Here is a 19,172-nt window from a genome sequence, read left to right as displayed (position 1 = left end):
CTCTTCTCCGGTAATGTGATAAATAGTTATTTTGCACAACAAATACAATCACAGATAAATAAAAAGAATATGGTGATCTCTGGCCCGGATAAGTAGCATGACCAACATTCCTGGACACCGGGGGCCAAAGCTAGGCTACCTGCCTGCAGTGCTAAGGGCTTTGGTGATCTCTGTGCAGAGAGGCAGAGAGTGCTCACCTTTGCACACACCAGCCTGCAGACCTACAGTCCACATCTCAATAGCAAAACAAACTACTTGGAAGGTTCTGCAACACTGTAAAACACTTGTTTGAGAGAGGAAAGGGTGCCTGGGGTCAAAGTTAAATTACCTTTCTGCAGTGCCCAGGGTTTAGTTGAATAGTGAAATGGTGTTTGTACAATGATGAGCACTTCTCCCCTATCTTCCACTCTATCTCTGTTTCTCACCCTCTCTTTTTCCATCCATCCATAACTTTCTCTTTCCATCATCAACTATGTTACTGTGTTCAGAGGTTGTGAGACTTAATAGCATGTGACCTTCTTGTGTGTACAGAGATCAGAGGAATCCTGAATGATGCCAGCAGGTAAACTTGGCCACAGGTGCTAAGGAATGTTTACTATCCCTGTCATTCAGGTGAGGGTTCAGCTCCAGTTTGCTTTGGAAGGCACTCATGAACTTAGTACAGAATGAAGCCACCATGACAAAGAGTTTTTTTTTCCTCATCCAAAGTAATAGTCCTACAGCAAAATATGACTATCTACATGTATTCACCATGCAGACACCTTTACCCAGACTGTTTTGTCCAAACTGACAATACAGTACAAATATCAGTTTGCGTGTTCTATTATGTTTCCGAGTAGATTCTCTTTATGATGGAACATGTGTTTAGTTATAGCTAAGTATTAACTTCAAAAGTATTGTAACGGGCATGAGGTAGCAAAGCTTCCACATTACGTAGGTAAGAGACTTTCAGCCATTCAGTCAACTTTCCTAACTGAAAAGCTCCCGAAAGGGCTCCTCCTCTTCCGCTACGTAGCCAAGATGGCGCCCGTTTAGGGCGAGTAGTGTCCATCGTTTCACACTGCATTTTTTTACCGTTTGCAGTGCGCCATCCGGGTACTTTAAGTGTCCTGAATTCTGCTGGTTCTGTCAGTGTGAACGCCCTAAGCACTGAAAGTCAGTGTTTGAAGTGCACAAGTGCGCGGTAGTAGACACGGCCTTTGAGTTACTCCCATCATACTAGGCGGTTAAATAATGGGGTAGAACTGTGTAAATAAATTCTGACTTAGAAACTCGTGTTTTATGCCACCCTTTTGTGTCCCGTGTTAGCATGTGTGGCTGTTATCATTTCAAATGTGTGTTATGCTGTAATGCCTGTGTGTTAGCCCCTGTGTTCGTTAGCGTTATCTGTGCACTGTCAATGTCTTTGTGATGTCTAAGCTAGACCTGCCTCCGATTTCTCTTAGTGTTTCCTGTCTGCACAACGTAAGTAGCAGCAGTTCATTTTCATCACTGAGAAACCATCTAAATCAAAATGACTCTGTTTTTAATACATATTATTCGATCTCATTATAATCTTATTAATTATTTTAAATTCATTTATTATCTTTTTTGGTATATTATCCTATTTTCTGCACTTCATTAGCACTTCTATTACTATTACTTTGTATTATTGTTGTTGTGACTGTCTATACTATGTTAAGCACCTTGAGATTTCTTTGTATTTTAAAGTGTGCTATACAAATAAAATCCATTATTATTATCATTATTATCTATTGATGTAAATAGAAGTGAATGAGAGCACCTGGAGCATGGGACAGTGTGACAAAGACTGCACCGCAAAACAATCCATGATTGAAAAGAAATCGGTTGATTGAAACATTATATTATTATATAACTTAGCCTATTTGATGGTAGTTTAAAGCACTGCCCCAGCCATAGCATGATTTGGCTCTCATGTTGCTGTAGTTTTGAGTTAATAAATGCAGCCGTATGTTTTTTAGAAACATTTTCTTTGCTGACTTGCTAGCAGTGAACCCAATGACGGAGGACTTGCATCAACATATTTTAAACGCATTTTGAAAGAAAGAATGAATGTTGATCAGATAAATACTGAAGCAAATGTGTTTCTTTGTTGCTAACTCATTATATGCACCAACAGTAACCCAACCTTGGTTTTTACATGCTCTCGTTATATCTTTGAAACTCAGCCTACCTTACAATGTAAGATTGACTCTCCTGGTCCCTGTTGCGTCACACTCCTTTTAAAACTGTCTCTGTGTCATTTATTTAAGTCTTTCTGAATACTGTAGAGCCAATCCTGTTATTAGAGGCAATGTCTCTGTGAGACCGTTCCTCATGTATGTCTTTAAATGTCTGAAGCAGCTGAATGACCTTTCCACCGAAGCAGTTGAGGCAGGCATCGTCACCCCACCCATCCTCAAACCTGCATCTACAGGGTACCAAACCAGCCATCTCAACACCAAGTAGTTAATTCAATCTAAAACAAAATTTTACGACAAAAAATTACCTTAAATCTTTATTGTTAAAAGAAACATAATTTAAAGTCTTGAAAAGTTTTGTAATTTCTATCTGGCCTGGACTTCATTTTACAAGGATCATTTCTGGTAAATAAACAAGAGTTTGCAAGATGTTCTTCAGAGGTGAAGAGGTTGGGGGAGGCTGTTTGGCGCTGGGCTGCAGCCCATTACCATGGTTGGTCAGCGGGGGGTGACAATGAGCTGGTACTGGTGGGGGACGTTGGCAAAGCTGCTGAGCTCTGGGGTGGTGTTAATGCTGGATGGTCCTCCAGGGGTGCTGAGGTGGAACTGCTGCACTATGGACACCAGGAAGAGCAGAAGCTCCATCCGCGCCAGTGACTCACCCACACACGCCCGCTTACCTGACACACACACACAGAACATTTGGTCCATGACTGATCATACAGTATGTAGACTTGGATCGACTGGAACAAATAGAGCTAAGTATTCAAAACACTACAGGTTTTTTTTCTCTCTCTCTGTCATGGCGACCTTGTTTTGGAGTTTAAACAATATATAGAAGATATATACAGCCAAAAGTCTCAAGAGCCTTTGTAGTTGCTGTCACTATGTCGGCCATCTTAGTGACTCTCCATACCTGCAGAGAAAGGAAGGAACGCTGGGTTCTTTTTGAAGTTGCCATTTTGGTCCAGGAAGTTCTCGGGGTTAAAGGTCCAGGCATTCTCCCATTGGTCCTCATCCCTGAGCACAGAGTGCAGCATGGGAAGGATCACTGTATCCTGCAAGGGGTCAAAGGTCATGAATCAGGAAGTGTGTGAACACTGAGGTGCTTTAGAGTAAAGCCTCTCTGAGCTCAAGTCAGAACCTGCGGACAGTGCTGGTAGCACACACCACTGAGAGACTAATTATTCAAACTAACTGGAAGGTGTTATTTGCTGTCCCCTGTAATCTTCTGCCCAATCAGAGCAGTTTGACACTTTTGAAACCAAACTGGGAATTAAACTTTCATTTCAGGTAAAAGGTGTACCTTAGGGATGGCATAGCCCTTGAATGAGATGTCTTTGGTGGCGTAGTGGGGAACATTGAGGGGCACAAGGTCCATGTAGCGTTGCACCTCATGGATCACAGCATCAGTGAAGGGGAGGGACTTCCTGTTTTCCATTTGTGGGATGCCATGTTGGCCAAGCACTGTGTCAATCTCCTTATGCACATGCTCTGTGCAGACATGACAAAATAACAGATAGAACTTGTCCTGAATTAGACAGATTGGATTGGATCTATATGTACAGTATTTGTATGTATGCAAAAAGAACAGAACACTCCTGTCCGTCCCTGACCGAGACGGACGGTTCAATTGGTCCCCGGACGCTGAGAAGCTGCCCACTGCACCTGGAGGATCCTGGAGGAGGGACGATCCGGGTTGGGTTAAAGGCAGAAGTTGAATTCACGGCGACCTCAGGCCTGCGTGTGCGTGTGTGTGTGTGTCCTGTGTCGCCTCCATATATATAGCACGTGTGTGTTGCAGTGAGTCGTTTGTGCAATAAAAAACTGACAGCAGTCAGCCTTGTTTGTTTGTTTGTTTGTTTGTGAGTGTGCTTGTGTGTGTGTGCTTGTATTGGTTTGTGTGTGTGTGCTTGTATGGGTTTGTGTGGGTGTGTTTGTTTGTGTGTGTGTGTGTGTGTGTGAGTGTGTATGTGTGTGTGTCCTACCTTGAATGTCTGTGTGCTTTATTAGAAGCATGAGGGCGTATCTGATGGTGGTGCTGGTGGTCTCAGTTCCAGCCAGAAAAAGGTTCATAACCGTTCCTATCAGGTTATCATAGTGGAACTCTGTTGTTGGGAGGTCTTTCTCCTAATAGTTAGAGATTCACGTACATTTACATTTTACACTACTTACACTTACATGTTTCTGGTTATCACTGGAATGAAAATGTCTGTACGAAGAAGCAAAATAAAATGTGTAGTCTCTTTATTTGGAAGCTGACCTGGTTGAGCCTGATGAGGAAACAGTCAATGTAGTCTCGGGGGTTGTCTGGGTCCAGTGTCTGTTTATGCTGGTGGATCTTCTCCCTCATAAAGGCCTTAAGCTCTTCCATCTGGCTGAAGACAGTGTGATGGGGGCCAGGTAGGTGGTCCATCAGCTTGGGGAAGAGGTTGTACAACTGTGGGGGGAGAAGGAAAGTGCACTGGGTGACAAAGTGTGCTGATCGATCTACAAGTCAACAACTGAATGTTAAACCAGATTGATTTGATTGATTGAAATTTTAAAAGTATGTATTAGATTAGGGACATTTTGTTAAGATTTGAAGAGTTTTTGTTTTAAGAAAATGAACACATTTCTCTGTTTGTCTTCTTCTCTCTATAATCCATTCCATCCATTCCTCCCTACACGTTTGATGCTATATCCATGTCTTTTTCCCTCCCTTTCTTTGTCCGTCCTCCTCTCCTCCTCTCCTCCTGTCCTCCTCTCCTCCTCTCCTCTCCTCCTCCTCTCCTCCTCTCCTCCTGTCCCATGTCAGTGTTCATACCGGTCCCCAGGGGCTGCTCCCAAAGCGTATTGTAGCTGAGATGATCTGCAGGAGACGCAGGAAGTTGACGTCATCGTAGCTGAAGCGCTGTCCAAACACCAGAGCACAGATCACGTTGGACACAGCACGGCTGAGGAAGTATGTGGGGTCAAACGGGGTCGCTGAGAGATAGAGAGATGTAGAAAGGTGCAAAGAGCATTATGATAGTATAATAGTGGTATTTCTAACAAGAACATTGATTTAAGTCATTTTAAAAAGAGTAAAGAATAAAGAGAAAAATTGTTGTCCAAATAATGGGCCTCATTCTCGAACATTTTATGAAGTTTCTTCTGAATGTTTTCTTACGGACTTCGGAAGACCAACGTAAGAAAAAGATCTCCGCCTGATTTATGAACGCCTGAAAATCGGTTCTTACGCAGCAGAAGTGTTCTCGGCAATGCTCCCCCGAATGAGGATTCTTAAATTAAATGCACGTTCTCGTGCACCTGGATTTGCATAAATACACGCCCCGCCAGCTCCTTATAAGGGCACGCAACCGTAGTAACGTGTGCAGTCAGAATCGAGCGAATCCAGGCGAAAGCAAGTCGAAAGCAAGTCCTGTCAAAGCGGAAAGCGAGCACCGGTCGAGTAAACGCAGATCTAACTTCACCAGTGGAGAGGTAGAGGCACTGTTGCAGGATGTAGATGTGTCCATTCTATTCCACTATGGCTATATCAGCGCGATTGAGTTTAGTGCTTATTTATTTATTCACTTACATTTGCAGTTTTCGTGTAGTGCTTTTATTTACCCGTAGAATCATGACTATAAATGTGAAACCTAATTGTTAATGATAACAATATTCTCGTATTTATTATTATTATAATTATTTAAATCCGAGGATGTCTGTAGAGTTGATGTCAACGCAATCACCAACGATTTCTCACAAATTAAGCCCTTAACCCTTCTAACACGGAGAGGCCCCGTGGGGCATCTAGTGTTTTTTGAGGAATTGCATTTAAGAAAACTCTGGGCGATTTACGTCTGCTATTTCGCGTTCTGAAATTCTTCTGAAGTTCAGAACAAATCCCAGATGAGAAAACTTTCATGAATGCCAAATTTGTTCCTGAAACACCGGAAGTGGAGTTCAGAAGAAATTCCTTCTTTAATTCGTCTTAACTGCGTTCGAGAATGAGGCCCACTCTCTCAGGCACACACACACTCTCGCACAGCACACAAATGCTCACACATCACACACACACACACACTTAAACTTGGTGTCTCTCAGGCTCTCCAGCAAAGAGTATAGTAAGTAGAACAAAAACATGTTTGTGATTCTCTGGTATATGGAACTGTGCAGTTCTAACTTTCTGCAAAACTACCCACATTCAACAGTCAAATGCACACACTATGACCCCAAAAACACACACACACACTCTCTTACACACACACACACACACACACACACACACACACACCTACACACACACACAGACACACACACTCACTTACACTTGGTTTCTCTCAGACTCTCCAGCAGATGTCGGCTCTCCTCCTGAATCCACTGCTCCATCCCCTTGCGGCCCATCCCAAAGTCTCTGAGCGTGCTCAGTGTGAAGCGTCTCAGCAGGCGCCAGCGCTCCCCATTACTGATGGCCAGACCTGAGAAGGCACCGCACACAAGTCAACTTATAGGATACACAATACACACACTAATACTGATGGCCAAACCTGAGAAGGCACCGCTCACAAGTCAACTTATACAAGTAAAAACATTCTGCTAATAATAAATCCAAAAATGTCTAATAAAATCACCAGACCAGACACAGCTTTCTTTATTGTAGCGCAAATATTACCAGTAGAAGCTGATTTCAAAATGCACAATGGGAGTGTTCTAAATTACAAATGCATGAGGAGGACAGACATATGAAGCATAGAGAAGTGGAAATATCTCACCATATCCCTTGAGCAGTTTCATAGCGAACGGTATTTGTGCTCTTCCTGCAAAATCATCCGCCTGGTCCACCAGCGCCTCCTTCACTGCCTGGTACCCACTCAGAACCACAAACCGTTTGGGCCCAAGGTGCACAGTCATGACCGGCCCATACTGATTACTCCACTGGCATGGAGGAGAAAGAGCAACATGTACTAGTTCATACCAACTGAATCAGCTTGGAACCAGGGACATTTTAAGACACTGTACAGGCAATAATACTGACATAAAGTATCGTTAAGCTGTAAAATTACTTCGTTTTCATGCAGTGATCTGAAATGGTTCCAGACCAAATGCAAAACATGCAAATGGCCAATTGAAGAGAGAGAAATGTGAATACGGTATGCCTCATCTTCATCAACCAGGGATATCGTTTTAGGACATGGGACAAGTCTTGTACATTGACCATTTACAATTACTTCTATCTCAAGTTTAGACTTGATCACAATGAAAACAAAGAAACAGCAAGCAAGAGTAGCTAGCTGAAGTCCACAGTTGGTAATGTATAAGCTCTCACTGCTTTCTCTCCCTTCCCCAGCAAACTAGCCGACATTGTGCCAGTACTATCAAACAGGCTGCTCAGCCTGAATCACAGATGTGTCAATCAATAGAATCAACCATAAAAATATATTTGAAGTTGTAATTTTAAGGTAAACCCATTACATTGTGTTTCTTTGCAGAGTTTGGCCAGCATAGTTCTCATATTGTCATGAGTTGACATTATAAGTACTGAGTATAAGAATGTAAAGGTGCATTGTGTGGGATTTAGTGGCATTTAGCGCGAGGTTGCAGATTGCAACCAATTTACCCCCCCCCCCCCATCACCCTTCCCTTTCCAAGCATGTAGGATTCTAACAAAAACGTAATAATTCATAAAACATAATTATGAATGAATACTTTATTCCTGCTAATAGATCCCCCTAAATACTACACACATAATGTACTACACTACAAACATAATAACATCAGTATAGGCTTCATGTCTGCAAACTAATGATTTTATCCAAAGTGAAGTGCAATGGGCTAATTGAGTAGAAATACAGTACATGCATATACCTCACCTTCATGAAGGTCTTGAAGGGGGCTCTCTTGTCCACTTGGGGCAGATTTCCCAGCAGGGGTAGACCAGTGGGGCCTGGGGGCAGTGGAAGCCCCCGTACCCCCCTCCTCCTCCAGACGAGCAGCAGCAGGAGCAGCACCAGGCCAGCCAACAGCAGCATGCTGGACTCAGACATGCTGCTTCTCCTCTCGAACCAGCAGCTGCTGCTCCTCCTCTTGAACCAGCAGCTGCTGGTGACAGGAGGCCTAACAGTCAGAAATTTGTGATTAAAACTTTTGCCAACTGTTGGCTGAAGACAGTAGTTTGTGATAAAGAAAACATGGAACCTTTTCAAATGGCTGTTAACTAAATTCTAGATTGACATGGTATAATTCTAGACTACATTCTAATTAAACTTACTCTTCAAAGGGTTAAAACACTTTCCTTCTCCTGTTTGTGATTTCGTACTCTGGGATCTTGACCAGTGCCTCAACCTAATCAGTTACTCTCTCTCTCACACACTCTCTCTCTCACACACTCTCTCTGTCTCTCTCTTTCTCTGATTATCCCTTTTTCTCTGTGTCTCTGTGGACTCAGGCTGTAGACGAGAGGGTTTTATGTGCTGACAAAAGAAGGAAATGGGAGGAGCTGTTGTGGTTGCTGTAGTGGGACAGAGGTAAAGACAGACAGATAAGAGCAAACAGTAGTGTACTCTCTAGCACTGGGTCTCTCTTTAACTCTGTCCACACACCATCAGCCAGAAAGCCTGCAGTCCACATTTCCATAACCAATACCAACAACATGAGCAACTGGAAGTTTGCCAGATATTTGGCATTCATGGGGAATTTAAAGTATAAAAGATTATTTTGCTATATTGTATTGTCTATGTATTGTGGCATTTATACAAAAAACAGTTATTGTCACAGTTGATTTAATGGTTTAGTAATACTGGCTTAGCACATACCATGTGTTGTCCTAAATAGTTGCCCAGTGCTTTAAGGCTGGTGCAACACACACACACACCCAGATCTGAGTTGACTGCTGATCTCTGGCCTGGATATGCAGCATGACAAGCATTCCTGGACACCTGGGGCCAAAGCTACGCTACGCTACCTGCCTACAGCGTTCAGGACTCCGGTGATATTTAAACAAAGAGGAAGTAGGAAGGAGAGTTAATCAACAACATCTACATGATCATTATTCATTATGTAATTCTTTCTTTCTCTGTTTATATCTCAGCCTTATGCAACAATTTGCCATTTTTTGAATTATGTTTTTATGGGCAACAAGTTCCAGTATTATCTTCAAATTCATTTTGATAATATATTGTAGTGTCAGTGGATTCTTCGAAGAAGACAAATTACGAGTGTTGTGTCATTTGGCTGCAGGCCTTTCATTTTGAAAAAGCATAAAGGCAGGAAACACTGATACACAGAGAGAAACAGGAGGCAGGTCTAGCTTTGACATAACACTAACACAGGGGCTAACTTAATTTAATCTTAATTAAGACCTTTGTTAGGTTTTTAATGGCACACACGACACACTGGAACACACACGTGCATATATGGAGGCGACACAGGGCACACACACACACACACACACGCAGGTAGGCCTGAGGTCACGGTGAATTTATTTTCTGCTTTTTTCCCATCCTGGACCGTCCTTCCTCAAGGACCCCCTAGGAGCAGTGGGCAGGCATTAGAGCATAACACAGAGATTAAGTGATAACCGTCATACACACGTTAAGAATGGACACAAAACACAAGATTCTAACTAGCATGCTTTTGTCATTACCATCTGTGCTGTTGTTGATGTTGAGTTTTTTAGCATGGCTTTTATGTAGGTAGCTCGCTAGTTTTAGACATAAACTCCTTACTGCTGCTGTAAGACAATAAAGTCTTGTGCACAATTCTCTATTTGTGGTATGTGTGTTACTCTGCCTGTTCTCATTTGACAGGCAGAGTATGCTATGGCTATTGTGGCTAGTGGTGCATACTATGGTAGTATCTGTTTTCAAATGCTTATCAATACATACACACAAAATTAAGAGAATATTGCTTGTATTTGCAATTTGATATTCTGGCTATTTAGAGTGAACATACATGACCTCCTCCTATACAGAAGCAGCTCAATGCTTTCTCTGGATCATATTCATCTTTCACTCAGTTTGTTTGACAGTTTTGCAAGCTTGTACAAGATCAACAGGCTCTGTCTTGCTTTACAACCTTTCATGGTAAGCTCATTCATTGTGCCTAAATGAACTAGTCCCACAGCTTATTTGGCAGCTTCATAATATACTATGGCTGCGCATGTACTGTATACTTTATTATTTCTGTTCATGTTAGTCACAGTGTTCGAACAGTTTCCAACAGTTTAGAAATGTCTGATTTAGAAACAGATTATTATTCAGATTATTCTCGAAAAGAAAATCCAAGTGGAGCAGAAATCAGAGCTCGGTATCCAGTTATGTAACTACTGATATGGTGATTAACAAACCCAACTCAAATCTACAGAGTTGCAGCAAACTCACTGCTATCATCCATAATTAGAGATACTATATAGAAATATAGAAAACAAATATGTACAAAGAGAAAATCATTTGTTATTTACAAAAGCAAAATGGCAACACTGATCGGAAAATGACAACAACACTCAATCAGAACCTCTTCAGGAAACCCTGCCTTTTACAATGAAAAATGATACTCCATATTTACATTCATAGCAAAATTAAGAAAGGATCTTGACATGTGCAATGGATACATACTGTAGGAGAAACAATGTATGAGATATTGAAGGTGGATTGAAGGTGAACATGTTTGGTACATTGAACATGATAGAAGCACTGAAAAAGAAGGCCTTGGGATAAAAAGGCCACCACATTCAGGCGATCCACAGAAGTCATTCTTTACCATTAACTGGTGAGGGTTTCTGGTGGATTTACAATCAGTTCACGTGTTACAGTTGAGAGGAAAGCCTCCAACAATCATTCCTCCGTGGGGTGCTTGGTCTGGGCTGCTAGCTGCTATCTTGCTGTACCGTGGTTGGTCACCGGGGGGTGGCGATGAGCTCGTAACGCCGGGGGACATTACCGAAGCTGCTGAACTCAGGCTCTGTGTCCAGATTGGATGGTCCTCCAGGGGTGCTGAGGTGGAACTGCTGCACTATGGACACCAGGAAGAGCAGGAGCTCCATCCGCGCCAGGGACTCACCCACACACGCCCGCTTACCTGGCACACACAAACACACACACACACACACATTCACAAACACATATTCACATCAGTACCAGTAGTTTGTCATAACATGCCAGTTGTGTTATTTTCTTATTGTTCTTATTTGGTATATTACTGTGCATCAGTACTCAAACCTTCAAAGATACTGCACAGATTCAGGAGCCCTTGCTTTGCTGTTTCCTGTGCTGCTGTACCGTGTTGCTATTCTGAGGGTACTAAGGAGGCATCAACATGCCACTGGTAACCAGGTATATTCACATATTTCAAAAGTTGAAGTAACCCACTCGCTTGTTTTTTCTTTTTAAACGCGAGAGGAGTGCAGGAACATGCTGCCCTGCTAACAGTCAGGTTTTCTGGACTGCAGGTGTATTAATAAACTCCTGCTCAGGCTCACCCACCCAATTCTAACATCGCAATGCATTCGTCTTCAGTGTTGGTGGGAATTCTGATGGTGAAGAGAACAGACTAGTGGTGTTTGTTACACATACGCACAGGACCGTGTTTAATTTTTAACTCATCCCGAGACAAATTCACCTCTATCTCCAGACAGAGGTCAAGGGCAAAGTGTAGTTTCTGAAATAGGCTACCAGCTAGAATGGTGAACCTTTTCAACACAGCATGCAAAATAAATAGTGAGTTGGAATATTTTCATGACCAAACATCGTTCATTATAATGTACTTTTTTTCCTTATGAACATTCATTTTTCCCCCATACCTGCTGAGAAGGCAAAAAAGGCTGGGTTTTTCTTAAAGTTGCCATTTTGGTCCAGGAAGTTCTCGGAGTTAAAGGTCCAGGCATTCTCCCATTGGTCCTCATCCCTGAGCACAGAGTGCAGCATGGGAATGATCACGGTGTCCTGCAAGGGGTCAGAGGTCATAGTTCAAGAAGTGTAATTGTTGGCCTCAGAGCAGCTCAGAATACCTTTCACTCACAGACACAATCCTTTTCAACTCGGGTGGCTCTATTTATCAGTGTACTTACCCCGCCATGTGTGTCAGTCGGCCTGTGAGTGTACAGGGTCTAAGAGCGTGTCGGTCTTTAAGTGGAGCTAAAGTACATCTTAAAACAGTGTCATTGAACAGCTAGAGACAACTGTCAGTTTGTACATCAAGGAATGACTTGGACTCCAGAGTTACAGAGCGACCAATTCTGAAGCCAAAGCTGAGTTGTCTTGTATGTATGTGTATGTAGGCAGTGTAACGCAATGAGAGGGTAGAGGAGGAGGTGTGCCCCTGACACGTGCATAGACAGACCTTGGGAATGGCGTAGCCTCTGAACGTGATGTCACGGGTGGCGTAGTGGGGGAGGTTGAGGGGCACTATGTCCAAGTAGCGCTGCGCCTCATGGATGACAGCGTCCGTGTAGGGGAGGGACTTCCTGTCCTCCATTTGTGGAATGCGTTGTTCGCCAATCACTGTCTCAATCTCCTCATGCATGTGTTCTGGAATCCAGACAGAACAGAAAAAGGGTAATATGGAAACGTAGATGTTGATATGCATTGCTGCTGCAAGTATATTTTAGTTGTCATCTATAAGTGGCAGTACACTCTCCATTGTGCTTGTCAAATTCTTGCTTGACCAAAACACCAAAACTTTATACTGAAAAAATGAACCTGTATGTGTGCATGTGTGTGTGTTTGTAGGTATCTGTGTCTGTGTGTATACGTGTGTATACGTGTGTGTGTATTTGAGCCCTACCCTGTATCTCTGGATGCTTGATGAGCAGCATCATAGCATATCTCATGGTTGTGCTGGTGGTCTCAGTGCCAGCAAAGAAGAGGTTGAGGACAGTGGAGACGAGATTATCATAGAAGAACTCTGTGGTGGGAAGGTCTTTCTCCTGAGGCAGTAGAGGGACACATTAGTAAAGATGGTATGATTCACTGGCATGTTTCTCCTGAGGCAGTAGAGGGACACATTAGTAAAGATGGTATGATTCACTGGCATGTTTCTCCTGGGGCAGTAGAGGGACACATTAGTAAAGATGGTATGATTCACTGGCATGTTTCTCCTGGGGCAGTAGAGGGACACATTAGTAAAGATGGTATGATTCACTGGCATGTTTCTCCTGGGGCAGTAGAGGGACACATTAGTAAAGATGGTATGATTCACTGGCATGTTTCTCCTGGGGCAGTAGAGGGACATTAGTAAAGATGGTATGATTCACTGGCATGTTTCTCCTGAGGCAGTAGAGGGACACATTAGTAAAGATGGTATGATCCACTGGCATGTTTAGCTTTTTGCATATGTCTTTCAGCACCTTGTAAAGTGTGCCTATAAGTGTTGTCATATCTGTATCTTTGATCATCTGTGATCAATATAGGCGAGAAATGAATTGGCAGTAGCTGAACAAATGAATGATCGCACGCTAGCAAGCTAGGAGGGATATGTTCATAGCAACATAAGCAACAATGAGTCAAATAGAAGCTTAGCATTTATGAAATGAAATTCACCTCTCTCTAACAGAGATAGAGAGAGATAAATCACATACACTAACCCAATACAACAGAGTGTCACTATGCACAATGTTTAGGTTTAGCAGCAAAGTCTTGCATGGTGATACAGAAAAAGTCTGTAAAATGTATTCATTGTTTATTTTTATATAGTAAAGTAGAGGCTATTTTAATATGAAACATACTGTATATGCTAGCTCTTTACCTCAAATTCATATATGTTTTCTTATAGACTTTTCCCATATGGGCCTATTCAGCAAGCCATTAGTCATCAGCTTTCTCTAGTTGCAACAAAGTTGCACACCTGGTTGAGTCTGATGAGGAAACAGTCGATGTAGTCTCGGGGGTTGTCTGGGTCCAGTGTCTCCTTATGCTGGTCGATCTTCTCTATAACAAACTCCCTAAGTTTGTTGATGTGTCGGAAGACGTTTTGGTGGGGGCCAGGCATGTAAGTCATCAGCCTGGGGAAGATGTTGTACAGCTGGGGGAGTGAAAGAGGAGTGTACATTGGATTAGGAGAAGCACAGTCCAACACTGGGATCACACCAGCAATTAAGGGGATGAGAGAGGAATGTGCTAGGAAGGATGCTTAAACTTATGAGCATTAGCATACAAAGCTAGCCTATTTCTTCTGTTGAGAAAAATGGGGAAACAAGTATTGTGGAGTTTTCTTGTTTAAATGGAATGTGTCCTCCTCTCCTCCTCTCCTCCTCTCCTCCTGTCCCATGTCAGTGTTCATACCTGTCCCCAGGGGCTGCTCCCAAAGCGGAACGTATCTGAGATGATCTGCAGGAGACGCAGGAAGTTAGCGTCATCGTAGCTGAAGCGCTGTCCAAACACCAGAGCACAGATCACGTTGGACACAGCACGGCTCAAGAAGAATGTGGGGTCAAACGGGGTCGCTGAGAGCGAGAGAGAGATGTAGAGAAGGAGCAAAGAGCATTATGATAGTCTTATACGGTAGTGGTCTTTCTTTTTTTGGGGGGGCTTTTTATGCCTTTATTTGGACAGGACAGTGAAGTGTATGACAGGAAGCGAGGCGGAGAAGAGGTGGGGAGAGGACTGGGAAATGACATCAGGCCAGATTTGAACCTGTGTTCCCGCGGGCTTGCGCCACCATGATAGTGGTCTTTCTAACAAGAACATGTTTGGTATATGGAACTGTGAACTGTGTAGTTTTAACTTTGTACAAAACTACCCACATTCACCAAACAGTCAAATGCACACACTGTCAGATACACACTTTGCCCCCAAAATACACCCTTACACACACACACACACACATACATACACACACACTTACACTTGTTTTCTCTCAGACTCTCCAGCAGATGTCGGCTCTCCTCCTGAATCCACTGCTCCATCCCCTTGCGGCCCATCCCAAAGTCTCTGAGCGTGCTCAGTGTGAAGCGTCTCAGCAGGCGCCAGCGCTCCCCATTACTGATGGCCAGACCTGAGAAGGCACCGCACACAAGTCAACTTATAGGATACACAATACACACACTAATACTGATGGCCAAACCTGAGAAAGTCAACTTATAGGATACACAATACACACACTAATACTGATGGCCAGACCTGAGAAGGCACCGCACACAAGTCAACTTATAGGATACACAATACACACACTAATACTGATGGCCAAACCTGAGAAAGTCAACTTATAGGATACACAATACACACACTAATACTGATGGCCAGACCTGAGAAGGCACCGCACACAAGTCAACTTATAGGATACACAATACACACACTAATACTGATGGCCAAACCTGAGAAAGTCAACTTATAGGATACACAATACACACACTAATACTGATGGCCAGACCTGAGAAGGCACCGCACACAAGTCAACTTATAGGATACACAATACACACACTAATACTGATGGCCAAACCTGAGAAAGTCAACTTATAGGATACACACTAATACTGATGGCCAGACCTGAGAAGGCACCGCACACAAGTCAACTTATAGGATACACAATACACACACTAATACTGATGGCCAGACCTGAAGAGGAAGTGGACATTCAGACAGACATATTAACTCACATTTTGACACACAGTCATACACTACACTACAAGACAGAAAAATCATGATTAATCACCAGATCACTTATTTTAGACACCCTTGTCAAGAAGAGGTGTTGTGTTTCTTATCTCACCGTATCCCTTGACCACCCGGTTCAAGAATGGTATTGGTGCTCTTCCTGTGAAATCATCTGCCTGGTCCACCAGCGCCTCCTTCACTGCCTGGTACCCACTCAGAACCACAAACCGTTTGGGCCCAAGGTGCACAGTCATGACCGGCCCATACTGCTTACTCCACTGAGAAGGAGAAGAAAGAAGCAACCAAGTTTTATAAGGTAGCGCCATATTGTAAAGACTAAGTGTTCATGGTTCTTTTGATCAGTGGAATATTGTGTCTTGGTGTCATGGAAACTAACTTTCTAATACAACAAGCAGGGTTACATTCTTTTCTTGCACACACTTGTGAGCATAGTTATGGATGAATAACTTCAACATGCATGCAAACCCAAAGTGCTACGTTAGCTCACCTTCATGAAGGTCTTGAAGGGGGCTCTCTTGTCCACTTGGGGCAGGTTTCCCAGCAGGGGTAGACCAGTGGGGCCTGGGGGCAGTGGAAGCCCCCGTCCCCCCCTCCTCCTCCAGACCAGCAGCAGCAGGAGCAGCACCAGGCCAGCCAACAGCAGCATACTGAACTCAGACATGCTGCACCTCCTTTCCTCTCCTCTATCTCTTTCTACTAGCTTCACGTGCTGGTTTCTCCCCTTACGGTTTTTCTGTTGTTGTTTTTCTCTCTCTCTCTCTTTCTCTATATGGCACTTTTTATCTCCTTCACTCACTCTCTCTCTCTCTCTCACTCTCTCTCTCTCTCTCTAACTTGTTTCTGTTCTTGCTGAGTTCTCCCCACAGACTGAGTGAGTTTATGTGTTGTGGGTCGCAGATGAGGGGAGGAGGCGTCGACTGAGCAGGAATTGGACAGAGAGAAGTCATGTGATTGCCTCTCGTTCACTTTAACCTGGAGCACTACACTTATTACGCTTATCTTCTCATCAGCAGTCCTGATTTCAATACCAAAATAAACAAAGCTGCTGAAGGGCGGGAGGAATCTTTGTACTGTGAAGGGTTTGTCGTCTGTCTTTTGCTTTCCTAGATGTCAGGAATATAGATTTTCCTTTTTTCTTTTCATGACGGAACATTATCTGAGAGTTGTCTGGGTACCTTTGACCTGTAACTGTTGTCCCCACGACTCTACAAGGATTGTGCAAAGCAACACCTAATCAGCTCAGTCTAAAGAACTCTTTGAGCTCTCAACCCAATGAAAATAAACTAATGGTCCAAACTTGTACCATGAACTCTTCATTACATTCAAGTAATTTCATCTTTCCTAAAGTAGAGTCCTTTTTTAGTGTGTCTGTCTGGCACAACCAGTGATATTTGTATTGGTGCTGACTAATTGAGTTGTTCTTGCAAAATATATTTCCGTCTGCTTAACTGGATGTTGGGAATGGAATAGTCCATTAGCGTAGGGGTCTATGTTTATATGGAACTCAGCTGAACCAGATCTTTTTTCCAAAATGTTTAAATGTTTGCATGTGTTCTGTCAAAATTATGGACACAGCGCAAGTTCAATACACAAGTAGATATTAATGTTTTTTTCGTGGCTGTTGTTTTGTAGTGAACACTTCTCAAAACAGTACTTTAGAAAAAAAATACAAGCAGACATGAAATATATAGGATTTCAAAATGTTCAGTTAAACAGTGACTTAAGATACCTGTCACAACCTCTGCTGCACGCTCCTCTGTTCCTTGCTCCATATGCTACTCCAGTCCGTTCATTCCTGTGTTTAGTATTTCCCTCACACCTTAGTTTTCTCTCCATGTTTGGTTCTCACCTGTAGCCTATGTGTTTAATTTAAATTTAGTTCTTACTAAATGTATTCATTGAGCTCCTATGTAAGCCTTGGACTTTTCCTTTGTCTTTGTGTGTAATTGTTTGTGACCAGCAAGACGTACTGTGCACTCCAGTCCTCTGAACTTAGCCTTGTTTGCCCATCGTGGCACTTTGATTTATCCAAGTAAAACACGCCTTGAGCGTTTGCATCCTATTACTTGTTTCAAGTCTCCAGTTTGTGACAACACCTGAGTAAAATGTGTGGTTGATACTTATGTACCTACCTATGATGTTATTGAATGGTCAAAAGAATCAAACCTATGTCTTTGCACAGACTTTGCACACACTGCGCTCTAGGCTTCCCAAATGATGCCCTGATCTGTATGACACTAATTTTCAATATTCATATCGCGATGCAGCAAACAAGAAATGTCCCAAGTTCATTTAAAGGTTTATTCGAGGTTTCTGACATTTATTAACTCCTGTGCTGTGGCTTGGACATGTGTTCTGTACCCAGGGAGTATACATCTGATGATGTATATATAAATGTATATCTGCCCTGTATTGTAAGTTGCTTTGGGTAAAGGTGTCTGCATAGTGAATGATGTAAATATAAAAAAACTCTTTGTCATGGTGACTTAATCCTGTACTAAGTTCACGAGTGCCTTCCAAAGCAAATTGGAGCTGAACCCTCACCTGAATGTCAGGGATAGTAAACATTCCTTTGCACCTGGAGCCAAATGTACCTGCAGGCATCATTCAGGATTCCTCTGATCTCTCTGTAGATAAATAGAGGAGAACTGCTCACCCTTGTACACACAAGAAAGTCACAGTCTACTGAAACCTCTGAACACAGTAACATAGAAAGCCAGGGACAGAAGTGAAATACAGACTTTTATAGCTAGACAGGGAAAGAGAGAGAAATCGACATAGAGAGTGTAAGGGAGAGAGAAAGAGGGGGAGAGAGAAACAGAAATTGAGAGAGCGAGGGAGAGAGGGAGAGAAAAGAGAGAGAGATGGGGATTTGGCTGTGTGTGAAAAGCACTAATAATCTGGTCAGATTAACATCTGGATTTGATGGCTCTGAGACAGAGTCACATGGTCAGGGCTGAAGCTTTCCCTGCTTCAGTGCAACAATGCCCTCTGCCACAACATCAACCTTTCACGGACATCACCATATCCACAAAAATGCACTAGGACTCACACACACACACACACACACACACGCACACGCACACACACACACCCACAACACACACACACACACACGCACATGCATACACACCTCACACACACACACAAACATATTTTCACATTTTCAAGATTCACAATTGCATTCTGCCATAAGCATTCTCTCCTACATATTAGAAGACAAAACTGTGTTTATGTTTTTCAGCCATCTCTCTCTCTCTCTCTATCCCCCTCTCTCTCTCTATCTCTCTCTCTCTCTCTCTCCCTCCCTCCCTCCCTCTCTCTCTCTCTCTCTCTCTCTCTCTCCCTCTCTCTCTCTCTGGAGTAAACAACAGATGGCAAAATGGAGTTAGAGACA

At 43.0% G+C, this 19,172-nt stretch overlaps 1 protein-coding gene across 1 annotated transcript; it reads right to left on the bottom strand.

Moving 5' to 3' along the window:
- Window positions 1-2,505: 2,505 nt before the first annotated feature.
- Window positions 2,506-16,668, bottom strand: LOC105889549. The gene is made up of 18 exons (XM_042708800.1): window positions 16,263-16,668; window positions 15,870-16,032; window positions 15,006-15,155; window positions 14,444-14,604; window positions 14,007-14,183; window positions 12,948-13,089; window positions 12,504-12,691; window positions 11,965-12,106; window positions 11,066-11,243; window positions 8,039-8,282; window positions 6,941-7,103; window positions 6,497-6,646; window positions 5,008-5,168; window positions 4,465-4,641; window positions 4,190-4,331; window positions 3,508-3,695; window positions 3,118-3,259; window positions 2,506-2,881 (listed from the first exon to the last, which is right to left on the bottom strand). Exons 1-18 carry the CDS (start codon window positions 16,434-16,436, stop codon window positions 2,700-2,702), a joined length of 3,024 nt encoding a protein of 1,007 aa, XP_042564734.1. The 5' UTR covers window positions 16,437-16,668; the 3' UTR covers window positions 2,506-2,699.
- Window positions 16,669-19,172: the final 2,504 nt, after the last annotated feature.

The sequence above is a fragment of the Clupea harengus genome, chromosome 9, assembly GCF_900700415.2.
Source record: "Clupea harengus chromosome 9, Ch_v2.0.2, whole genome shotgun sequence".
Taxonomy (NCBI): domain Eukaryota; kingdom Metazoa; phylum Chordata; class Actinopteri; order Clupeiformes; family Clupeidae; genus Clupea; species Clupea harengus.
Note: the sequence above shows the minus strand (reverse complement) of the source record. Positions and strands in the feature narration are given on the sequence as shown.